The following is a 26,175-nucleotide window of genomic DNA, read 5'->3' as shown; positions in this document are numbered from 1 at the left end:
AATTCTAAAAATTCGGAAATTTTCGAATTTTAGATTTTCAAATTTTACAATTTTTTTAATTTTCGAATTTCTTAAATTACGAAAATTCGAAAGTAATCTAAAATTTAAGAAATTCAAAAATGTTTTATTTTTATAATTTTCGAATTTTTCAATTTTCGAATGTTTTATTTTTCGAATTTTCCATTTTAGAAATTTCGAAATTAGAATTTTTCAATTTCGAAATTTGAAAAATTTTCAAATTTAGAAATTTTCAATTTTTTTTTTTTATTTTTCGAATTTTTTTTATTTTTAATTTCCGAAATTCAGAATTTTTTTAATTCAATTAATTTAATTTTTTAATTCTCGAATTTTTGTTTTTTCGAAAAATTCGAACATTGAAAAATTCGAACATTGAAAAATTTGGAATTTCGAAAATAAAAAAAATTGAAAAATTCGAAAATTAGGAAATTCAACATTTTCGGAAGTCCGAAAATTCGAAAAAAAAAATTAATGGAAATAAAAAATTTGGAATTAACGAACTTCCGAATTTTCGTTAAAAAAACGAATTGGAAACGAAACTAATTGCACATGTCTATTAGCAAGTTCCATAAGAGGGATGAAGGGATAGGGAAAGATTCAGGTACCTTGCTTTGGTGATTGCGGGTATGATCTTGGATCCAGAGTACAAAGCTTGTTCAAAAGTCTCTGCCAGACTTGATGAATGCCGTTGAATCGTTACACGGTCCTCTGCCACAGGGCCATGCAACCACACATGCACTTTGCAAAGTTCAAAGAAATTACACAGTTCACGGTGCCAGGATCTTTCAGCCAAACCGGCCACACTGTGAGGTAAACTGGCCAGGATCTTCTCTGCAGGAAGAAGCCGTAGGCCCCCATAAACTCCTGGGCCTACTCACAGTAATGGAGCCTTGGGCCAGAAGGCCCCGAGACCAAAAAGTTGCCAACACATCCCTGAGGCCAGGAGGGCCCTCAGGTCAGAATCGGAAGACCCCGCCAGAACGATGTCTGTCCCTTAAGTACCCTTTCCCCAGAATGCACAGCGGCGGGGACCACACCACTTAGCTGCTTCTGGGCAAGAAGCACACAATACATCCAGCCCATTGCAGTTCCAACCTTGACCCCTGGTGACAGCGACACCCACAGTCAGGTGGAAGATGCGCAACTCAGCCGAGCTGGAACAGAGACCCATAATTTGGTATACAATCCTGAGCTAAACTACAGCTCAGATAACTAAATTTACAAATAGCGCCTACTCAACAGGAGCAGGGCGCTACACAAGGCACACCGGTTCAATTGCTTGGTAACACAAATTGATAATCAGCCAATCACATGGCAGCAACTCAATGCATTGAGATATCTAAAAGTGGTGAAGACGACTTGCTGAAGCAGAATTGGGGAGAAAGGGGATTTAAGTGACTTTGAACGTGGCATGGTTGTTGGTGCCTGGCAGGTTTGTCTGAATATTCCAAAAGCTGCTGATCTACTGGGATTTTCACACACAACCATCAATAGGGTTTACAGAGAATGGTCCAAAAAAGAGAAAATATCCAGTGAGCGGAGGTTGTGTGGAGGAAAAAGCTTTGTTGATGTCAGAGGAGAATGGGCAGACTGGTTTGAGATGATAGAAAGGCATCAGTAACTCAAATAACCAATCATTACAATCAAGGTATGCAGAATACCATCTCTGAATGCACAACACATCGGACCTGGAAGGTGTACCTAATAAAGTGCCACTGAGTGTATAGCTGCTGAAAGGATCCCTATATTTTTTGAAGTAGGGTGGATGACAGCGAGGTGTTTTTTTCACCTTAATGCGTAAGATGCATTAAGGTGAATAAACACAAACCTTTACAACCCCTTTAACTACTTAACCCCCGGACCATATTGCTGCCCAAAGACCAGAGTACTTTTTGCGATTCGGGACTGCGTCGCTTTAACAGACAATTGCGCGGTCGTGCGACGTGGCTCCCAAACAAAATTGGCGTCCTTTTTTCCCCACAAATAGAGCTTTCTTTTGGTGGTATTTGATCACCTCTGCAGTTTTTAGTTTTTGCGCTATAAACAAAAATAGAGAGACAATTTTGAAAAAAATGAATATTTTTTACATTTTGCTATAATAAATATCCCCCAAAAATATATAAAAAAACATTTTTTTTCCTCAGTTTAGGCCGATACGTTTTCTTCTACATATTTTTCGTAAAAAAAATCGCAATAAGCGTTTATTGATTGGTTTGCGTAAAAGTTATAGCGTTTACAAAATAGGGGGTATTTTTATGTCATTTTTATTATATATTTTTTACTAGTAATGGCGGCGATCAGCGATTTTTTTTCGGTATTGCGACATAATGGCGGACACTTCGGACACTTTTGACACATTTTTGGGACCATTGGCATTTTTATAGCGATCAGTGCTATAAAAATGCATTGGATTACTATAAAAATGCCACTGGCAGTGAAGGGGTTAACACTAGGGGGCGGGGAAGGGGTTAAGTATTTTCCTGTGTGTTATCTTACTGTGGGGGGGGGGGGTGGCCTCACTAGGGGAAACACTGATCCTCGGTTCATACATTGTATGAACCGAAGATCAGCATTTCCCCTGCTGACAGGACCGGGAGCTGTGTGTTTACACACACAGCTCCCGTTCCCCGCTCTGTAACGAGCGATCGCGTGTGCCCAGCGGCGATCGCGCCCGCCGGTCACACGCACGGATGCTGGGGGCGAGCGGGGGGCGCGCGCGCCCCTAGTGGCGGCTGGGAGAGAGGACGTTATACTACGTGCGCTCGCCCAGCCGAGCCAACTTGCCGACGTACAACGGTGGTGGGCGGTCGGCTAGTGGTTAAACACAGGTAAAACAAAGGAACCGATTGTAGATTTCAGAAGTAACAGGCCTGAACCAGCACCGCTTTTTATTAAGGTGTGTACGTGGAGCCAGTCTCTACCTTTATTTTTGGGAACATGCATTTCTGCATGTTTTTAGACTCCTTAGGAAGAATGGCTTGGGAAGAAAGGTACTAGAGACCTTCGATCGCTCTGCCGTTGAGGGTACATGAATGTATTGTATGCTAGTTTAGTATCCTAGTGGTACGCGGGCAGATAAAAATGCTCTAAAGCAGTGGTTCTCAACCTTTTAGTGCCGTGACCCCTTGATAAAATTTCCCAAGTTGTGGGGACCCCTAACAGTAAAATTATTTTCCTAGTGTGGGTTGTCAGCACCCAAGGCAAGACAAGTAATTTGCGCCCCTAACCCACGGAAATTTAGCGCTCCCTGAGACCCCTCCACTCGTACAGTATTAAAACCTCATATGGTACATTTTATGATGTACCACTCTTTCTCTTTGTTCTCCTCTTTTTCCCTTTTATCTCTCGCTATCCTAATTTCTTGTTTTTTTCCCCCATCCCTCTCTAGCCGTCTTTCTTGTTTTTTCTCTTATTCTTTCTCTCCCTTTTTCTTTCTTCCTTCCCCTCTTTTCCTCTCCCTTCCATGTATTCTCCATTTTAATTCCTTCTCTTACTCCTTGGTGGAGGGGGAATGGGATGAGTGGCAGTGCTGGGGGGAGTTCTGATCAGCCAACATAGGTGCTCTTGATCAAGGTCATCCGCTGATCTGAGAACTGTAGTGGGGACTTTTAATGGCAACTCTAATCACAGGTAGTGTAACCCAGTGTGTCTCCGACTTTGTGGTGTCTCGTAGCAGTGACACCTATGCTGAAATCAGGAGATAGGGTCTCCTCCAGCCCCTCCCACCTCACAATCCTCACCAGTTAGCGGACCTCTAGTCTCTGCCCCCCAACCCATGCCATGAACTGAATGGGCGGCTGCGAAGAGGCTGAGTGGGCAGCCGCAGGCTCCAGGAACAGCCCAGCTGGGTGGCCAACCGCTCCAGAGACAGCCCTGCTGAGCAGCCGCAAGAAGGCTGGGAGAGTGGTGCTGGCTTCAGGAACAGCCCAGGATTTGGTGACCCCTGCCAAATCATCATTTGACCCCCGTGGGGGTCCCGACCCCCAGGTTGAGAACCACTGCTCTAAAGAGAGTGGTTCAAACGGCAAAGAAAATTGTAGGGTGTGAACTTGTTTCTCTAGAAGAAATATGAGACTTGTTGCCTTTGTAGAGCAGAAAATATAGTGACAGACCAGACTCATCCTGGTTGTCATTTCTTTGCATCACTGCCACCTGGGAGACGTTTTAGGACACATGTGTCAAACACAAGGCCCGCGGGCCGAATCCGGCCCTCCAGGCCATTTCATGTGGCCCTTGCACCTCTCCTGCAGCTGCCGGAGAGCTCCAGCCCTCCTCTGGTCCTACTCCAGACCCTTACTTTCTGCTTTCAAGCAATACATCCAGCTTCTTTCAGGCAGCAGCATAAGGAAAGGGGGGTGCACTGTGATGTAAGGGAGAGTGGGGGACTCAACTTCTGATGGTGGGGTGGCTCTTGACATCTAATGTAAGGGGAGGGGATGCGCTGGACATCTAATCTTACAGATACAACCGGCCCTTTTGAGGGCAATCGTAATGCTGATGCGGCCTGCAATAAAATTGAGTTTGACACCCCTGCTTTAGGGTGATTAAAACAAGGACAAGTAGATTTAAAGAGAGCTTCTTTCCCAGGGCCATTAAGGCTATCAATGCAGGAATGAAATGAAAGAGGTCACATAGTCTTATTTTATCCGTTTGTCTAGTTTTTAATATGGGGACATTTTTTATATTTTTGTGTGTGGAGTAGAGATGTAATTTCATTGTGAATTTGTTTTCTACAATGACAATAAACCCTTATCTTATCGGTGAGTATACTGTATATGTCTGTTTAAAAAAAATAAAAATCTCTTTAAATTTCCATCTTGTATTTTAAAGTGTTACTAAACCCACAATAGTAAAATCAGTCTGTATATGCATTAACGCATGCTTGTTACACTCACTGTGGAACGTAGGGGGTTAATCCTCTGCATTGTGTAAAAAGGCTGTTTGATCCTGTCTTCTCTGATCCTCCCATTCTTCCGCTGTCCCCAATCCATCTCCTGACAGCACAGAGCCTTTGGAGTCACACTGCACATGCTGAGTTTGGTGTGTATTGCTAGAGTTTTTTTCTTTTTCTTGACAGCACAGAGCCTTTGAAGTCACTCTGCACATGCTGAGTTTGGTGTGTATTGCTACAGAGTTTTTTTTTTCTTGGGAGGGTGCATGTAATCAGCACAGGGTCAATCAGCGCTGTCCAAACAGAGGGTCAGGGGCCCTGCCGCTTCATAGGACAGTCAGAGCAAAATGAAAACTCTTACTATAAGTTTTTACCAGACATTGATAGAAGTCATAAGATTGATGAGAAAAGGTATTTAGCCGTTTATATTTACTAAAATAATAGCATTTTCATGTTCTGTGTACCGTGGGAGACCAGATATAGTGAATGCAGGGCCCTGGGTTTAGTAACACTTTAAGCATTCCATATATTACCAAAAAAAGGAAAACCAACAATTGCACCCAATCAATCATATTTCTCATTCACTCTAAATACATAATACCTTTAAAGCATATCATGGTGATTCTGATAAGAGAGCAAACTACATTTTTAGTTTCATCAATAAAGTGCCTATAAATCCTAATAAATGAACTACAATACACCACCTTATGTTTTATGAAGAAAGGAGAACATGTACTATAGTCCCAAAAATTAGGCTGGCTATACATTATGGGCCAGATTCTCCAATATTCTGCGGCGGCCTCGCGTAAGCCATTTACACTACGCCGCCGCAACTTACTGGAGCAAGTGCCGTATTCCTCAAGCACTTGCTCCGTAGTTTGCGGAGGCGTAGTGTAAAAAGCCCGGCGTAACCCCACGCGTATTTCAAAGGGGGCGGCTTATATTTAAATTAAGCTCGCCGCCGTTTCGATCGAACTGCGCATGCGCCAGGCTAAAAATAGCCCAGTGCGCATGCTCCAGTTCTGGGCGGAAAACGTCAATGACGCCGACGTGTGCGTCATTGACATAAAGTCGTATTCAAGAACGACTTAGGAAAACGACGTACCCGACGGGAAAAGACGACGCGGACCCGACGCCATACTTAACATGGCATACGTGGTACTGGCGTAAGGTTACCCCTCATATAGCAGGGGTAACCTTACTCTTACGCAAACGACGTAAGCGACGGTTACGCAACGCAAATTCGTTCGGGAATCGGCGTATCAGGCTCATTTGCATAAACAAGTGAGATCTGAACGTAAACGCCACCTAGCGGCCGGCGGCGAATTACATTTAAGATCCGACAGTGTAAGTGACTTACACACGTCGGATCTTCAGCGTATCTATGCAAAAATGATTCTAGGAATCACTCGCATAGATACGCGGGTCAAAAAAGAGAGATACGACGGAGTTTTCAGAGATACTCCGTCGTAACTCTACTCAGAATATGGCCCTATGCCATTTTCTTTCCTTCAACCACAGGTTGAAGGGAATCCCTCCCACAGCACCATTTATGCTCTGCCAGTGGGCAGCACAGGAAGCCTTCCCCACCTACAGAATACAATGATCCATGTGTGCGGCTCCAGTCACCAGCAATGAGCCAGACAAAAAAAAAAACACAGGCTGGTTATACTGAAGTCGACAAGTGGATCATCTTCAGTACAGACAGCCTGCCCATACATGGATCGAAAGTTGGCTGGTTCCTGCTGAACTGGCCAAATTTCCAACCATCCATGGCCGGCTTTAGTGAGTGTTGCCGCCCTAGAAAAGAAAGTGTGTTACTGGCAGAATCACTGGGTAAAAATAAAGAGAAAAGGCCTAAAAAAACACTAGTCACATTCCAATTACAATGCCCTTGCGGGTGTCAGTACAAAGGTAACAACGCCATGCGCTTGCCTGCACCAGTTGCGGTGCAGTTCCAAAAAAGGTATATGCATGTCTTTGGTGTGATGTGGTGCATTGCAATTCCTGTACAATACACGTTTCATAGTGTAAACCAATGCTTGTTGACAAGGAAAGTGATCTTTCCATGCAACTACAGAATAAATTCACGTGTATTGGTGCAATATATAGAATTTCAGCTTTATAGAATGTCAGTATCTAATGCACTGTGTATTGTCTTGCAGAAAAAAACAACTCAGCGTTATAGTCTGCCCAACCCATGCCAAACTACTCCGAGCAGTGCAGGTAAGTTAAAGTAAGCTGGTATATGTGTTAGACACAAAGATGGTGGAACAGTGCCTACAGTGCACCCCGTCAGTGCCGCCTATTAGTGCCACCTATCAGTGCTCATCAGTGCTTCATATCAGTGCAGCACACCAGGGCTGCATATTACTGCCTCCTCATCGGTGCCCATCAGTGTAGCCTCATCAGCGCACATTAGTGAAGGAGAAAATTTACAACATTTTCTGCCAAACTAAGAAAAAAAACGTTTATTTTTTTGTTCACATTTTTTTATTCTTTTAATGTTTGTTTGTTTAGCAAAAGAAAAAAAAAACAGTGGTAATTAAATACCACCAGAAGAAAGCTCTATTTGTGTGAAAAAAATTATAAAAATGTCATATGGGCACAGTGTCGCATGACTGTGCAATTGCCATTCAAAGTGCGACAGCGCTGAAAGCTGAAAATTGGTCTGAGCAGGAAGGGGGTACAAGTGCCCAGTATTGAAGCAGTTAAAGTTTAACTTCCATATTTTTGGAGGGGAGAGGGTAAAACTGGCCATAGATGGAACACAATTTTGCCAGTTCCATCCATCTATGGCCATTGTCATATTAGAGAAGTCTAATGATTGATTTCTCTTGAACCAGCTTGTTGGTATTTTTTTATATCTTTCAACACTGCAGCCAATTGTCTTCAGCTCTGATCTGTGTATTCTGACAGCAGAGTCCCCACTGTCAGAATACAATAACACAGAAGGTAGGATTCCTCTATCCACATCACTGTGAATGTGAAATCCATTGAGTTTTTTTACAATCAGCTCACAAACATTTATGGCCAGTCTTAAAGTGGTGGTCCACACAAAAATGGAACCTCCACTTTTCGGAACCCTCTCCCCCTCCGGTGTCACTTTTGACACCTTTCAGGGGGAGGGGGTGCAGATACCTGCATAATATTCGCACCCACTTCCGGGCATAAACTCCCATGAAGGTCACGCCCCTCCCCCGCTGTCTCCCTAGAAACACACAGGTGTCACAAGACAGTGGGGACCAGTTAGGACACGCAGCGCGACTCGCGCATGTGCAGTAGGGAACCGGGAAGTGAAGCTGCAACGCTTCACTTCTTGATTCCCTCACAGAGGATGGCGGTGGGGGCAGCCAAGAGCCGAGCGATTGATCGGCTCCGGCTGCTGACATCGCGGGGACCATGGACAGGTAAGTGTCCATTTATTAAAAGTCAGCAGCTGCAGTATTTGTAGCTGCTGGCTTTTAATATTTATTTATTTTAGGCGGACCTCCGCTTTAATTTAACTGCGCTAAAAGTACAGTTAAGCCTAAAATATTGAATGAATGAATGAATGAAAACTTATATAGCGCGGCACATGCGAACTTAATCGCCTATAGATATTATTTTACTAATGTGTTTATCTGCCAAGGCCATCTTTAATACTGGGCAACATGGGCAGCTGCCCAGGGCCCAGTCATTGTGGGACCCAATGCAGCTTCCCCTTGAGCCCGAACTGCCTGCGAATAGTTAAAGCGGGAGTTCACCCAATTCCTTTTTTTTTCCTATTTTCCCCTTAGATTCCTGCTCGTTGTGTCTAGGGGAATCGGCCATTTGTTTTAAAATATGATCCGTACTTACCCGTTTTCGAGATGCATCTTCTTCCGTCGCTTCCGGGTATGGGTCTTCGGGAGCGGGCGTTCCTTCTTGATTGACAGTCTTCCGAGAGGCTTCCGACGGTCGCATCCATCGCGTCACTCGTAGCCGAAAGAAGCCGAACGTCGGTGCGGCTCTATACTGCGCCTGCGCACCGACGTTCGGCTTCTTTCTGAAAATCGTGACGCGATGGATGCGACCGTCGGAAGCCTCTCGGAAGACTGTCAATCAAGAAGGAACGCCCAGTCCCGCAGCCCATACCCGGAAGCGGCGGAGAAGATGCATCTCGTAAACGGGTAAGTACTGCTCATATTTTAAAACAAATAGCCGATTCCCCTAGACAAAACTAGCAGGAATCTAAGGGGAAAATGTGTAAGCTATGGGTGAACCTCCGCTTTAAGTGGATTTGAGAAGGCCAAAGAAAATGTTTGCCGATATTAATCAATATTAAAGACAGCCCTGGTATCTGCATTTACATTTCTGCATCCAAGCTATAAAAATTTGGTGCGGTTATTGGAATTCTGAAGTCAGCTCCCATTACAGAATTTTACTTTGTGACTAAAAGCATTTAAAAAAAAAGAAAAAAATTTGAAGAACCAATTTGGTTAAAAAATGGGAATTAAATAGTAGGAAAGTGTTAAAACCCTGGTTATCATTTTCTTGCTTTCTGTGTTCCCCCTTTCTGGAAAATTATGCTGGTTATACTCTATTAGAATTCTGTTTGAAATCTTTTGTTTTAAGAAAGTTTTTTGATTTTGTAATCATTAGAAGTGTCAAATCGACGTTCATTTTCAATCCCAGTGACATGAAAATTTGAAGGAGCGGCATGGAGTTTTTTTTTTTTGTGAATAGATTAATTTTTAACAGTAGGCGGATTTACTAAAACTGGAGAGTGCAACATCTGGTGCAGCTCTGCATAGAAACCAATTACTTTCCAGGTTTAAAGTAGAAGTTCAGACTGAAACTAAAATCTCTACATCTACAGGCATCCACAATCTAAGATTAATCTATCTAGCCCTGTAAAGAAGAAATCGCTATATATACCTTTCCTGCAGCTGCTTTGATCCAATGCCATGCTGAGCTGTCAGCGGCGACTTTAGTGTGAGGGAGTGTGCAGAAGAGGCAGCTGACAACGGAAAGTCCCATAGCAAGTCTATGGGTGATGTCACTTCCCAGGCATTTCCCAGCCGTTGTCGGCTGTGTCCGAGCTTCCGCCACTGGAAACTGGCTTCAGAAAAGGTTTGTATAGCGATTTTTGCTTTACAGAGTTAGATTGGTTAGTCTTAGATTGTGTGTAGTAAATTTAGTGATTTTAGTTTTAGGATAAACTTACACTTTAAGACTTGGTTCACACGAACGTGACTTTGGATCCAACTTGTGAGACCCCAAGTGGCGTGACATGTGAAAGGTGACTTCTATCTGACTGATGCCTATAGACTTTAATGGAAGTCGCCTTCAAGTCAGATCCTCATCTATATTGAAGTTGCATAAAGTTGCATACTCAAGCCACTAGCAAATCGTCAGAAAGTCACCTGACAAAGCCGCAACTTTCAGGTCATGGCAGTGTGAGCCAAGCCTGAGACTGGGTTCACACTGGTTCAACACGACAGTTGTACTACTTTGGATCCGACTTTGCCCTGTGACTTGAAGTCAGACTGCAATGAACATGGATCCAACTTCGATCCCAGATACCAGACCCTTATCCATGCACGCGGCCCGGCCGGTCAGAAAAGGGGGGTGGGGATGAGCGAGTGACCCCCCCTCCTGAACCGTACCAGACCGCATACCCTCATCATGGGGGTTGGGTGGTTTGGGGCAGGGGGGGCCCTGCGCCTCCCCACCCCAAAGCACCCTGTCCCCATGTTGATGAGGACAAGGGCCTCTTCCCAACAACCCTGGCCGTTGGTTGTCGAGGTCTGCGGGCGGGGGGCTTATCGGAATCTGAAAGCCCCCTTTAATAGGGGGCCCCCACCACCATCCCACCATGCCCCGGGCGGTGACTTCATAAGGGGGGCGGGTCACCAGATGACATCACCCAGTGACCCCGCCCCAAGCCTATATAAGTCGTTGCGCACACAACATTACAGCGGGAGAGAGCATCGAGTCAACACCGGAAGAAGAGCAGAGGGAAGAAGGCGAAGGAGAAGACCGGGCAAGAACTAGCAAAAGAGCAGACAAAAGAGCAGAAGATAGTGGAGGAGCCCAGCAGAAGACACCGGACAGCAGGAGAAGAGCTGAAGAGCGTGAAGAAGAGGCCGGAGAGAGCAGAGAAGTCGGAAGAGATTTTCACACGTCATGCGACATGAGCACCCAATGTCGGAGCGTTTGTCAGACAAGTGTGAACCCAGTCTTACTGTCAAAGGTAATTGAACAAGCTGAAGTTAGAAGCTGATTGGTTACCCTGCACAGCTGCACCATAGTCTGTGACTTCCAGTTTTAGTAAATCTCTCCCAGTGTTTGTGGTTCTTAGTTTGGGAAATGGCATTGGTCCAGTCATTAAATGTACAAAAAAATTCATACGAATGTATTAGTGTATAGCCAACTGTACCCTCTCTCCAGTGAATTCAGTCTGTATTAGCTACAAGTCTGCAGATAGTTTACCGATCTTATTTTTCAACAGTCATACACAAGACTCAGGCGTGGTATCATGGGCGTCTATCAAGAGATGAGACTCATCGCCTCATGATGCAGCAAGGAATGGCGGACGGGTAAGACCAGAAAGCCTTGCTATCTTGTCATCACTATCTCTGATTTTCTCCACACTTCTAAGTGAATCTTCACTCATAATAACGCCCATCATCAAAACGGCGTTACTCTTCTGTTTACTGTAAACATATCTTGCTAATGTGGTTTAAATCTATATAATTATTATATTTTATATATACTGTGAACATTTCTTACCATAGCCAGACTCCAAGCGAAGATTAAACTTTCACAGACATTACATGAACTCATAAATATATTTTTTCGCCATATTGTATTGTGCCAGCATTTACAGAGACAGACCAGTTAAACCGGCACTAACTGCAGCAACTACAAGTTCTCAGCAGTAATGGCTGATGAAAATTGTAGTTCTCCCACAGAATACCCCACCAAGCCATGTTTTTTTTTAAATTGTGATAGCGGGCTCAGGGAGAAGATCCTCGGTCCGCTGTCACAACGGGGCTCCGGGGATTCTCATTTAGTTACATGTTACACCCTGGATATTGGTATAACATGTTCTGAAAGGTAAACTTAGCCTTTAAGACACGTTCATTCTAAAAACACAAAAGCAATTTCACAGACAAATTTGCTTTACCAGTGCCATTGCTCTGGCTGTCCGTGAAAATCATATTATCCCTTAACCCTGTATACAGGTTTAGGGAAAACATGTTATTTAAAGAGTTTGTGTATTTTCAATGTTTCCCTTATTGCCACATAAAGAGATCCTCTACCCACTGTAAAGGTTCTTCTTTTTTTGAAGATTTTTTTGCTTTGATACAGTACATGTCATTTCTGGCAGTGCCCAACTTCCCATGCTTATTTATAACATTGGTTTGCATATTAGCCCTAAACATAATCAGAATAGGACAACACTTGACTCCATGGACTTCAGTGGGATTCACCTCTAAGTTTGGGATTTAAAAATTTCGAACAAGATTTGCCAAATCCTTGGTGAATCGAACCTGGGCAGATTCAACCATCACTAGCTATGGGTCTGCCGGCTTTCCCAAGACAAGCCTCTAATCTAAAAGTCTTTACATATTTGCACAGTAGGTGAGGTTGAAAAAAGACACAAGTCCATTAAGTCCAACCTATGTGTGTGATTATATGTCAGTATTACATTGTATATTCCTGTATGTTGCGTTCAGGTGCTTATCTAAAAGTTTTTTTAAACTATCAATGCCCCCCGCTGAGACCACCGCCTGTGGAAGGGAATTCCACATCCTTGCTGCTCTTACAGTAAAGAACCCTCTACGTATGTTTAAGGTTAAACCTCTTTTCTTATTTTATTGAGTGGCCACGTGTCTTTTTAAACTCCCTTCCACAAAAAAGTTTTAACCCTATTGTGGGGTCACCAGTATGGTATTTGTAAATTGAAATCATATCCCCTTTGTTTCTACTAACAATGAATGTTGGGGGGGGGATAAGTCGACCCCGTTTTTCTTATGGAAATTAAGGATTCATTTTAGGGGTTAATTTAAGGTACAACTGTCGTGAAAGTAACACGTAGGCTGCCATTTCTGGTCTCGTGAACATGGCAGATGATTATCGTTTCTGGCTTCTATACTTTTGAGTTTCAGTAGGGTTGCCTGTATTTGTGGTATTTGACTTTTAACTATCAAGAGGTGCAAAAGAGAATTCGGCTAAATCTTCGCCAAACAATAAAAGCCCTTTAGATCCGTTGACAAATGTTTCAGATTACTCTCGACATGATTATGATCTTATATGTTGGTGTGTAATGATTGCCATATCATAGGATGTTAGTACCTCTGTTGAAAGACAAATTACAGCACTAACAGGGTAAGGAACCTCTGCCCCAAGGTTGACTATTATCTGACTATTGAAAGCAGGAAACTTGTTGTCATTGAGTGTTAAAAGTGGACAAAGAGATGGCAAATTGTTTGGATTGTTCTAGTCATGGGCAATGGTATGAAATGAAATACTACACATCTTCTCTTGTCTTCTGACATAGATACTCTCTCTTATCCCCCCACAGAGTTTTCCTGGTACGAGAAAGCACAAGAAATCCCAAAGGATTTGTCCTGTCATTGTGTCACTTGCAGAAGATCAAGCACTACCTCATCCTACCGGTATGTGGTTGACCTCAGTGCAACTGGAGAACGTGAGGAGAACATGGTGCATTATGCAAAGCGATTATGGCACTGAAATAACTAGCGGTTAAATTAAACCCAACTGATAAGGATTTATGATGTAACCCTGGAGCCATTAGTATTTTTGCTAGATAAGCAGTTTTTAATAATTACAGAAAATTTAAAGGAAACTCGTAGTGAGGGGAACACAAAGAATACAACTGCTTACATTCTTCTGAAAATAATAGCTGCCTGCCAGTCTCCGTCCTCTGTATTTTCTGAGACTATAACCTAAAACATGCAAGCAACGAATCAAATCAGACCAGTGTAACAACCAGGCAGCCAGCAATATTCATCAGTGGCAGCTTGCAAACTTTTTTGGGTCCACTTCTCCTTAAACCATGAATATTCCGATAGCCCTTTCATGATTAATGCCGCGTACACACGATCAGGCTTTTGCCCAGCCAAATTACATCGGAATTCCGACTGAATTCCATCAGAGAAAAATATAACATGTTCTATATCTGTTCCAATTCTGTTGGAATTCATTGGAATTTCTGATGAAAAAACTCAGATCCGTCAGTGTGTACGAGGCATAAGTCTATTTCTGACATTTAGGCCCGGATTCTTAAAGCACTTACGCCGACGTATCTACTGATACGCCGCGTAAGTGCACGGATGCGCCGTCGTATCTATGCACCTGATTCTCCAAGTAAGATACGCCTGAATTTTGGCTTCATACGACCGACGTAAGTTTCCTACGCCGTCGTATCTTGGGCGCATATTTACGCTGGCCGCAAGGGGTGCTTCCATTGATTTACGCATCGAATATGTAAATGACCTAGATACGCCGATTCACGAACGTACTTGCACCCGTCGCTGTAATCTACGCTGTTTACGTAAGGCGTACGTCCAGCGTAAAGTTATTCCACCTATAGGAGGCGCATCCCATGCAAAGGTATGGACGACGGAACAGCTGTCGTATTTTACGTTGTTTATGTAAGTCGTACGTGAATGGGGCTGGGCGTAGGTTACGTTCACGTAGTAGGCATTCAGCTGTCGTATTTTAGGGAGTAAATTCAACGTTATTCTGAGCATGCACGCGCATGCGTAGTTGGTTCGGCCCATCATTTGCATGGGGTCAAGCTTAATTTAAATGGATCACGCCCACTTTTTCTTCCTACTTTGAATTAAGCGGGCTTACCCCGGACAATTTACGTTACGCCGGCGCAACGTTGGGAGCGGGTGCTTTGTGAATACTGTTTTTGCCTCTCAATGTTACGTTGGCGTAGCGCATATGAGATGCGCTACGCCCGTGCAAATATACGCCGCTCTACGTGAATCCGGGCCATAGTGTTTACAAAGTTAAAGTTACAATTTGTATTTGTTGATAGAAAATTACTTAGAACCTTCAAACATAAAATATATATTTTAGCAGAGAATCTAGAGAATAAAATGGCGATTGTTGCAATATTTTATGTCACACGGTATTTGTGCAGTGGTCTTTTAGGCCCCATACTCACGAGCAAACATGTCTGCTGAAACTGGCCCGCAGGCCAGTTTCAGCAGACATGTTTGCTCGTGTGTGGGCGCGAGCGGGCCGAATTCCAGCAAACATTTGCCCGCCGGGCCTTTTCCCAGCAGACAAATATTCCTGGACTTGTTTTAAAACAGCCCGCTGGAATTCAGCCCGCTCGGACATGTACGGTCGTCAGTACAGACCTACCGTACATGTCCAGGCGCCCGCCGTCCCTCGCATGCGTCGAATGACTTCGACGCATGCGTGGAAGCATTTTAAAGGCGGGCCGCGCACGTCGCCGCGTCATTGTCGCGGCGATACCGCGTCATCGACGCGGCGACACCGCGGACACGCCCCGCGTATTGTTTACGCGCGGACTTCTGTACGATGGTGTGTACAACCATCGTACAGAAGCCCTCTGGCAGACATGTATGGTGAAAACGGTCCGACGGACCGCTTTCACCATACATGTTTGTCCGTGTGTACCCGGCCTCAAACGCAACATTTTGGGGGAAAATACAAATTTTCGTGAATTTAAAAAAAACTAAACAGTAAAGTTAGCCCAATTTGTTTGTATAATGTGAAAGATGATGTTACGCCAAGTAAATAGATACCAAACATGTCACGCTTTAAAATTGTGCACACTCATGAAATGGCAACAAACTACGGTACCTAAAAATCTCCATAGGCAACGCTTTAAAAAAAAATTAACGGTTACCAGGTTAGAGTTACAGAGGAGGTCTAGTGTTAGAATTATCGCTCTCGCTCTGAGGATCGCAGAAATACCGCACATGTGTGATTTGAACACTGCGGCGCAACTTGCGCGTGCAGTTTCTTTACTGCGCAAGCTCTCGGGGGGGCTTTGAAAAAAAGTTCTTTATTAATTTCATTTATTTATTTTTACACTATTATTTATTTTTCCTCATTTATTTTATATATTTATTTTTACATTAATTTTGATTACTTTTATTGCCGTCACAAGGAATGTAAACATCCCTTGTCACAGTAATAGGTGGTGACAGGTACTCTTTATGGAGGGATCGGGAATCTAAAGACCCCAAATCCCTCCTTTGCACTTCAAAGTATTCAGATCGCCAAAAACGGCGATTCTAAATACTGTCATTTTTTTTTAAAAACCGGCACCATTGGCAGCTGAGTAAACCGGAAGTGACGTTGAGACGTCGCTTTCGTATTTACATACAGAAGACTGGAACAAAGCCGTTTCCGGCTTGGTGACAGTCTCTGTCTAGACGCCGGAAGAGGCGGATCGTCGATTGCGTCTCCCAGTGGGACGGGAGGCCCCGTAAGTGTGACGGAAGGTGGCGGGAGGAGGGGGGATGTCCCATTCTCGATTCTCCGGGATAACAACCGAGCGGCTTTTAGCCGCATCGGTTGTTTTCCCTGGAAAGCCAACCGCTGGCTCTAAAAAATGGTACCGGGATGATGCCTGCAGCTGTGGGCATCATCCTGGTATAAATCCTTAAAGCCGAGGCAGCATATATGGGTACGCTCGGCGGGAGGGGGATAGAACACGTTCCTGGAGAAGGCTTTGAAATATTGTGTGTTGCAGCGACCACCAGCTGGAGACACCATAAAAATATTCGTCAACACACCATGGACTTTCAAATTAAGTCCGAACGTTTTATTGAAGAATGATCACATCTCAGATAAGAAGGTTGCAATGTTCCTGAGCCACACAGCCCCCCTTCATCAGGGGTCACACGTCTGACGAAGGGGTCCTACGAGGCTCTGAAACACTGCACCTTCCATTCTGTGATGTGATCATTCTTTATTAAAACGTTCTGGCTTCATTTGAAGTTCCATGGTGTGTTGGTGAATATTTTCACTTTTCCTAAAAGGCACACCCCTCAAAATATTGCATGTTTACTGAACAAATTGTGGCCAGGAAATTTCAACTAAAACATTCTTTGAATGACATTTCCGCCATGATAGTATTATCACTCCTGGTATTGCTGTGATAAGATACTATTTATTGCTGTGGCAGTATACATTTCACCAAGGTTTAAAGTGATTGTAAAGTCTAGTTTAAAAAAATATAAATAAATAACAAACCTGTTATACTTACCTCCTATGTGCAGTTGGTTTTGCACAGAGCAGCCTGGATCCTCCTCTTCTCGGGTCCCTCTTCTGTGCTCCTGACTCCTCCCTCCTTTTGATTGCCCCCACAGCCAGGAGCTTGCTATGGGGCAGCCGAGCCGAGTCACAGCTCGGTGTGTCCATTCAGACACAGAACCCTAACCCAGCCCCGCCCCTTCTCTCTCTTGATTGGCTAAGTGACTTGATTGACAGTCCTGGACAGCTTAGACACTTGTGGATATCGCTGGAGAGAGTAGCAGGTCAGGCATAGACGTGCGCACAGGGTGTGCCTGGGCACACACTATTCACCCTGTGCAATGCAGTTTCCCCCTGATTAACCCCCATGGCAGCTGAGGCTACAGAGAAAGGGACTGGGAAATCTCTGTCCCCATTCCTTTTCTCTGCTTTTTCACCTATGCCCCTCAATGGGGCTCCTAACACATTGAAAAAAAAAATCATAATATTTTTAGTTTTTTATTATTTTATTTTTATATCTTTTACAATAAAAAAAATCATATTTTTATTTTGTTATTTTTTACCATTTGGAAAAAAACATATTTTTTATTTTATTTTTTTACAATTAAAAAAAAATCATATTTTTTGTTTTCATTATTTTATGTTGTAATTTTTTCAATTTAAAAAAATCATATTTTTTGTTTTTTATAATTTTATTTTGTTATTTTTTACAATTTAACCACTTAAGGACCGGACCAATATGCTGCCTAAAGACCCAAGGTGTTTTTACAGTTCGGGACTGCGTCGCTTTAACAGACAATTGCACGGTCGTGCGACGTGGCTCCCAAACAAAATTGGCGTCCTTTTTTCTCCACAAATAGAGCTTTCTTTTGGTGGTATTTGATCACCTCTGCGGTTTTTATTTTTTGCGCTATAAACAAAAATAGAGCGACAATTTTGAAAAAAAATGCAATATTTTTTACTTTTTGCTATAATAAATATCCCCCAAAAACATATATACATTTTTTTTTCCTCAGTTTAGGCCGATACATATTCTTCTACCTATTTTTGGTAAAAAAAATCGCAATAAGCGTTTATCGATTGGTTTGCGCAAAATTTATAGCGTTTACAAAATAGGGGATAGTTTTATTGCATTTTTATTATTTTTATTTTTTTTACTACTAATGGCGGCGATCAGCAATTTTTTTCATGACTGCGACATTATGGCGGACACTTCGGACAATTTTGACACATTTTTGGGACCATTGTCATTTTCACAGCAAAAAATGCATTTAAATTGCATTCTTTATTGTGAAAATGACAGTTGCAGTTTGGGAGTTAACCACAGGTGGCGCTGTAGGATTTAGTGTACACTTAGTGTGTGTTTACAACTGTAGGGGGGTGTGGCTGTAGGAATGACGTCATCGATCGAGTCTCCCCTATAAAGGGGATCACTCGATCGATGCAGCGCCATAGTGAAGCACGGGGAAGCCGTGTTTACATACGGCTCTCCCCGTTCTTCAGCTCCGGTGAGCGATCGCGACGGAGCGGCTATAAACAAATAGCCGCGCCGTCGTCCCGGATCGCTCCCCGAGGGAACCCGACCGCCACGTGTAGCGGGGGGGGTCCCGATCGGACCCCCGACCCACGTCTAGACAGGCACGTACAGGTACGTTGATGTGCCATTCTGCCGACGTGTATCTACATGCGGCGGTCGGGAAGTGGTTAAAAAAAAAATCATTTTACAATTTAAAAAAGCCCATGAAGTAGCCCATTATAGGATTGTAGGGGAGCAGCCAAAGCTCACACACTACTAAGAACTAGCGGATCTTTGTGAGGTTAAATCTGCCCAATATTCATGCGCGGAAAGCTGCTGCATGTACAAGGATGCACCTCCAAAATGCTGACAATTAGAGTCCGTTTTTCTTTTTTTATTCCCCATCACACGATTGGTTTTCAAAGTAAAGACAGCTTTGCTTTATTTACTAAGCCAAGTAAACATTACTTACTGCTTTAGTAAATCAACCTCAGTGACTACCTGGCTCCAGAGACCTGGCCAGTCCCAAGTTACACCCTTGCTGATATTCTTTTCTGGGCATGCTTTGAGCAACATGTGTTCATTTTATGATGAATCTGCATTGCAGATCTAGAAAGTTTTAGTCAGCTTTCCATTAAACTGCCATTAACTGGGTGTATTTAGACATTTAAGATTGAACGCCTATAACATTTAGGGACGAGATTAAAAAAAACTGTTGACTTAACATATTGCGGAACACAATTTGTAAAGATCAAACTTTTTATTACTTTTTTTTTTCTCTGAAGGATATTGAGTACAATTTACAGTGCCTTGAAAAAGTATTCATACCCCTTGAAATTCTCCACACGTTGTCATATTACAACCAAAAACGTAAATGTATTTTATTGGGATTTTATGTGATAGACCAACACAAAGTGGCACATAATTGTGAAGTGGAAAGAAAATGATGAATGGTTTGCAAACTTTTTTGCAAATGAATTCCTTCAGAAGTCACCTAATTAGTAAATAGAGTCCACTTCTGGGTAATTAAATCTCAGTACAAATACAGCTGTTCTGTGAAGCCCTCAGAAGTGTGTTAGAGAACCATAGTTAACAAACAGCATAATGAAGGCTAAGGAACACACCAGACAGGTCAGGGATGAAGTTGCAGAGAAGTTTAAATCAGGGTTAGGTTATAAAAAAATATCCCAAGCTTTGAACATCTTACAGAGCACTGTTCAATCCATCATCCAAAAATGGAAAGAGTACGGCACAACTGCAAACCTACTAAAGCCTCGTACACACGATTGGGATTTCCTTTGGACAAAGCCGTGTGGGGGTTGGCCGTGTTCTGCATACAAACGGCAAAACATTTGTCGGCTATCAAACAGATCGGAGGAGACATTGGGATGGAAATATAAGAAAAACACTCCTATGCCACATCCGTATGAAAGTTAAATATAAAAAAAGGGGGGGGGGGCAAATGTAGCGCAGGGGCTCACTTTTTGTTATGCATTTTTTTTATATCTTCCAAAATTTTCTTGTTGTACCATGTATTGCTATAAATAAACATTGGGGTGGATTCAGTAAGCAATTGCGTCTGCGTATCCATAGTTACGCAGCGCAATTGCTTAGTTGCGCCGGCGTAACGACTTTTCTGTTTTCAGAAAGCTCGTTACGCCGACTGCAGCCTAAGATATGACTGGCATAAGGCTCTTATGCCGTCGTATTGTAGGCTGCATTCTTACGATGGTGACCGTAGTGGTCAGCGTAGAGTATGCAAATTGCATACTCACGCCGATTCACAACCGTACGCGCGCCCGGCGTACGCATTTTACGTCGTTTGCGTTCGTCGGGTTCCGCGTAAGGCTGCTCCTGCTATTAGCAGGGGCAGCCAATGCTAAGTATACCCGTCGTTCCCGCGTCGCGATGTTTGAAAATTACGTCATTTGCGTAAGTGAATCGTGAATGGCGCTGGACGCCATTTACGTTCAAGCAAATGACGTCCTTGCAACGTCATTTGCCGCAATGCACGTCGTGGAAAGTTTCACGACGGAGCATGCGCACTACGTTCGGCGTGGGAACGTGCCTAATTTAAATGATCCATGCCCCCTACGGGATCATTTAAATTACGCGCGCTTACGCCGGCCATTTTTACGGAGCGCCCACGCAAATTACGGAGCTACTGCTTCGTGAATGAAGCGTAGCGCAGGTAATTTACGGAGGCGCAGCGTTAAAACGGTACGCTGTGCCTCCGTAAGAGTGCGCAGCCCTACCTGAATCTAGGCCATTGTAATAACTTTGTATACCCGCCACTGTTCATTGTGCCTTTAAAGTCCGACCCATGGGCTACTTTTGCCCCCCTTTTTTTCTTTTATATCACACCAGGACGGGAATAATGAATATCCGTTGGTGGTGAGATCCAACAATAGATACAGCACTTGATGTAGTTTTATACTAAATTGTTGTGCATTGTTTTTAATCAATGTGAGCAGCTCTTTTATTTCATCTTTAAATAAATATTGGTGGTTTGGTTATTGGAAGTTTTCTCTTTTCTCCTACATGACATCTGCCCAATTGTGAATAACACAGAGGCATGATTTGACATCCATATTGGAGTTGGTGATTTGAACCAAAAAGCTATTTTTGCCAACCATGAGAATGGGAGGCATATAAAATCGGTGAGTTCTCATCAGAAAGAGAGAGGGATCATGGCGCACGTAAGGAGGTGTCTTGAGTTGGAGGAATTTCGAAATTAAGAAGACTGCACTATTTTATATTATTTTTAAAGTGGTGTAATATCACTACTAGCAGCACTGGGTGGATTGGGTTGCATGGATTTTTTGGGCCAGATTCACATAGAACTGCGGCGGCGTAACGTATCGTAGATACGTTACACCACCGCAAGTTTTCATCGCAAGTGCCTGATTCACAAAGCACTTGCAATGAAAACCTATGCTGGCGGCCTCCGGCGTAAGCCCGCGTAATTCAAATGGGTGTGTGCCATTTAAATTAGGCGCGCTCCCGCGCCGGACCTACTGCGCATGCTCCGTTTCGAAATTCCCGCCGTGCTTTGCGCGAAGTGACGTCATTTTTTCGAACGGCGACATGCGTAGCGTACTTCCGTATTCCCGGACGTCTTACGCAAACGACGTGAATTTTTCAATTTCGACGCGGGAACGACGGCCATACTTTATACAGCACATACGTGTGCTGTGTAAAGTTAGGGCACCCAAAACGACGACTAAATTTGCGACGGGAAACTAGACTAGCAGCGACGTAGCGTACACGCGAAAAACCGTTGTGGATCGCCGTAACTCCTAATTTGCATACCCGACGCTGGTTTACGACGCAAACTCCCCCCAGCGGCGGCCGCGGTACTGCATCCTAAGATCCGACAGTGTAAAACAATTACACCTGTCGGATCTTAGGGCTATCTATGCGTAACTGGTTCTATGAATCAGTCGCATAGATACTCTGAGAGATACGACGGAGTATCTGAGATACTCCGTCGTATCTCCTTTGTGAATCTGGCCCCTTTTTTTGAACCTTTTGCACTTATTTTCATTTGTTTTATATCACAGCGCTACTTGTAAGAGCAGGTTCACCCTGGGGCAGCACGACTTGCCGAGCGACTCGGCAAGGCGATCTGCCCACGCCTTCAGAGGCGACTTGCAAAATGACTTCTGTATTGAAGTCAATGCAAGTCGCCCTGAAGTCGTCCCAAAGTAGTACAGGAACCTTTTTCTAAGACGGAGCGACTTGAGACGCTCCTATTAGAACGGTTCCATAGAGCGGAGCACGACTTGTCAGGCGACTAAGTCGCCTGAAGAGTCGCCCCTGTGTGGACCTGCTCTAAAGTGTCACATGGAGACTTTATAATTTTTTTAATGTAAATAAATAACATACATTGGGGCACATAATGTAATCTAATACTGTGGATTATATGGCTTTACAACCGCTTTAAAAGTCAGCAGCTACAAATACTGTAGCTGCTGACTTTAATATAAAGACACTTACCTGTCCAGGGATTGAGCAATGTCCTCACCGATTCTTCAACTGGCTTCTGGTGCAGGCGCCGGCATCGTAAGAGAGGGAAACGGGCAGTAAAGCCTTGCGGCTTCACAGTCGGTTTTTCTACTGCGCATGTGCAAGCCGCACTGTGCTTTGTGAATGGTCCCGCAGTCTTCTGGGACCCCTGATGAGGGAGGAGGGGGCAAACTTCCAGCTCAGATCGCTGCGGCGCATCTGACCAGAAGAAGAAGCAGCTACCTGTCAAAACCAGGTACCTACTCCCCCCCACTGGCAAATGTGGCAGTGAAGGAGGGGATGCAAAGAAGTGGAACTTCACCTTTTGGGTGAAGTTCCGCTTTAAGACCACAAAGGGTTCAATGTAAAGTAAGGTAATAAGCCAGCAATATAAAATATACAAATACATTTTTTATTCTGTTTTTTTCCTACTCTAGTGTGAGGAAGATGGTAGACCCTTCTATTCTATGGATGACGGACAAACCAAATTTATGGACCTTATTCAGCTGGTCGAGTTTCACCAGATCAACCGGGGTATTCTCTCATGTACTCTCAAGCACTATTGCACTTGTGTAGCACTGTAACCAAGTCCTGAATGCCACACTGTGAAGCCTGGAGGAGGACTCTTGAAGGAAACGCATTGACTTCAGATGGATGTTCCACCGACATGAATGATGTTCCACTATATCAGACTACTCAGCGAAAGCCAGCATGAGTCCAGTGCTGGTACTGGAGACAAAAACATTGCTAAATTGTTACTGTAAACCTCACCTTAGTGGATGCAGTTCTATCAGGAAGCACTCAAACAATAAGCTACGCCTATTTTCTTTTCTTTCTGATGGTACAGACTGTCTTGTGACAGCCAGATGACATTTGGTGGCTGAATTCCAGTGGAAGCGGAGCTTTCCATAATCTCCTTATGCCCGCTGAAACATGGCAAGAGAAGGGCATCCGAGCTGTGTACAAGCAAGGAATGTAATTGGTACATCTGTTGCTGAGCGCATTGTACTGTAAATATCTATAAAGGCCAGTTTACTGTCCCGTATTTTATGCAAAAAATCCTAACAATATATTTTTGCCTTCTATTTCCTCTTATTTTTGTACAGACTGCTTTAATCTCAATCTACTTAATGAAGAGAGAAAAAAAAATTATTTATATGTACCCAAAGGTGTCACATTAATAAAAAAAGAAATGTTCACTATCCAGGTATATGGGTGCTGCTTGGACCAGATGTTTATCTTTGTTAAAGTCCTGACAAATGACAGCTAGGCCCTACAAAGTCTACAGCAGCCATTCTCAACCAGGGTTCTGTGGAACTCTAGGGTTTCTCAAGAGGTTGTTAGTAGGGTGACCACGTGACCCGGATTGCCCGGGACAGTCCCGCATTTTGCAGGTCTGTCCCGTGCACCTTCATTCCAGGACAATACAGTGTCCCAGAATGAAACTGACACAGCCACCCCCCAAGCCAAACTAAGGCCCCCAAAAAAGGCCGCCGCATCACCGCTTTACTCACTGACAGTACTTGTCCTGGCCGGGAATGCCTGGAGGAGCACAATCCCCGCCCCCTGCTTGGTGATTATAGAAATCATAAATCCCGCCTCTTGTGTCCAATCACTGTGCTGTGATTCGTTACAGCACAAGCTGATTTTTGGGAAGAGGGGTGTCCCTGAATGGTAGTTGGGAAATGTGGTCACCCTAGTTGTTAGGGGTTCCTTGAGCTTGATCCTAGAGGGTTGATTGGCCTCTCATCTGCTGGTGCCTGCATAGTTCCTGGGCCAACACCACGTTATCTTAATAAAGAGGAAGATACTTCAAGGAGAAAAGGGGAAGGTGCTGCACACCCCGAGTAATATCAAAAAGGGAAGTTTCCCCCAATAGGGGTTTTCTCGGTAGCAGGGGTTGAAAAACGAATGATGGTTGATGTAGTTTATAAAAGTATGACATTTTATTGATGACAACCGTAAAAAAAGTTGACAATTAAAATATGAGCTCTGGTACAAACGGCTAAAAAATCAATACATGTGATGCAAACACAATGTAATACACAACATTATAGGTCAACAAATGCTGGAGAATACATGAAAACGAACGCGTTTCGACCCACCAGGGTCTTCTTCAGAAGATATATTTGCTGTGAAGCAATTGCGTTCAATAAATTACATTTGTAATCTTAAAAAAAAAAAAAAAAAAAAAAATTTCCTCCCCTTCCCACTCTCATATAGTTTCTTTCCTTCCTTTCCTCTCCTTCTTACTTCCTTCCCTGCCCCTCCTCTCACGTTTTCCTTCCCTCTTCACTTTCCACCATTTATTTAGTTTAGTTTTTTTCTGTTTTCACACACTACATCACTATATACCCACTTTTTCATCTTAACTACTTGCCGACCAGCCACCGCAGTTATACGGCGGCAGGTCGGCTCCCCTGCGTGAGGTCATGTACATCTACGTCACCTCGCTAATCAGCCACTAGCCCCTGATCCCGACGCGCGTGCCCGGCAGGTGCGATCACCGCCGGGCACCCGCGATCGCTCGTTACAGAGCGAGAACTGGGAGTTGTGTGTGTAAACACACAGCTCCCGGTACTGTCAGGGGGGGAAATGACCTACCGTCTGTTCATACAATGTATGAACAGCGATTTGTCATTTCCCCATGTCAGTCCCACCCCCCCTTCAGTTAGAAGACACCCAGGGAACATGATTAACCCCTTCCTCGCCCCCTAGTGTTAACCCCTTCACTGCTAGTGGCATTTTTATAGTAATCAATGCATTTTCATAGCACTGATCGCTATAAAAATGCCAATGATCCCAAAAATGTGTCAAAAGTGTCCGAAGTGCCCGCCATAATGTCGCAGTACCGTTAAAAATCGATGATCGCCGCCATTACTAGTAAAAAAATAATAATAAAAATGCCATAAAACTATCCCCTATTTTGTAAACGCTATAACTTTTGCGCAAACCAATCAATAAACGCTTATTGCAATTTTTTTTACGAAAAATATGTAGAAGAATACGTATCGGCCTAAACTGACAAAACAGTAAAGTTAGCCCAATTTTTTTGTATAATGTGAAAGATGATGTTACGCCGAGTAGATACCTAACATGTCACGCTTTAAAATTGCGCACACTCATGGAATGACGCCAAACTTTGGTACTTAAAAATCTCCAAAGGCAATGCTTTAATTTTTTTTACAGGGTACTATTTTCGAGTAACAGAGGAGTTCTAGTGCTAGAACTGTTGCACACGCTCTATCGCACGCGACGATACCTCACATGTGGGGTTTGAACGGCGTTTACATATGTGGGCGGGACTTGCATGCGTGTTTGCTTCTACGCGCGAGCTACCGGGGACAGGGGCGTTTTAATTATTTTTTTTTTAATTGTTTTTTTTTATCACTTTTATTCCTATTGCAAGGGATGTAAACATCCCTTGCAATAGGAATCACTGTGACAGGTCCTCTTTATGGAGAGATGTGGGGTCAATAAGACCCCACATCTCTCCTCCAGG

At 43.6% G+C, this 26,175-nt stretch overlaps 1 protein-coding gene across 6 annotated transcripts in view; it reads left to right on the top strand.

Moving 5' to 3' along the window:
- Positions 1-23,877, top strand: part of GRB7 (growth factor receptor bound protein 7) — a 252,688-nt gene extending 228,811 nt beyond the window's left edge. For 5 of the 6 annotated variants that reach the window (XM_040330150.1, XM_040330145.1, XM_040330147.1 and 2 more), the window contains 5 exons: positions 5,096-5,134; positions 7,075-7,135; positions 11,385-11,472; positions 13,464-13,557; positions 23,111-23,877. In XM_040330150.1, the coding sequence (XP_040186084.1) occupies positions 5,096-5,134; positions 7,075-7,135; positions 11,385-11,472; positions 13,464-13,557; positions 23,111-23,257 (429 nt within the window). In that variant the 3' untranslated portion in view covers positions 23,258-23,877. The remainder of the gene's footprint in view (positions 1-5,095; positions 5,135-7,074; positions 7,136-11,384; positions 11,473-13,463; positions 13,558-23,110) is intronic. The other variant, XM_040330146.1, reaches the window with a different exon arrangement.
- The last annotated feature ends 2,298 nt before the right edge of the window (positions 23,878-26,175 follow it).

The sequence above is a fragment of the Rana temporaria genome, chromosome 12, assembly GCF_905171775.1.
Source record: "Rana temporaria chromosome 12, aRanTem1.1, whole genome shotgun sequence".
In the NCBI taxonomy this organism is placed as follows: Eukaryota; Metazoa; Chordata; class Amphibia; order Anura; family Ranidae; genus Rana; species Rana temporaria.
Note: the sequence above shows the minus strand (reverse complement) of the source record. Positions and strands in the feature narration are given on the sequence as shown.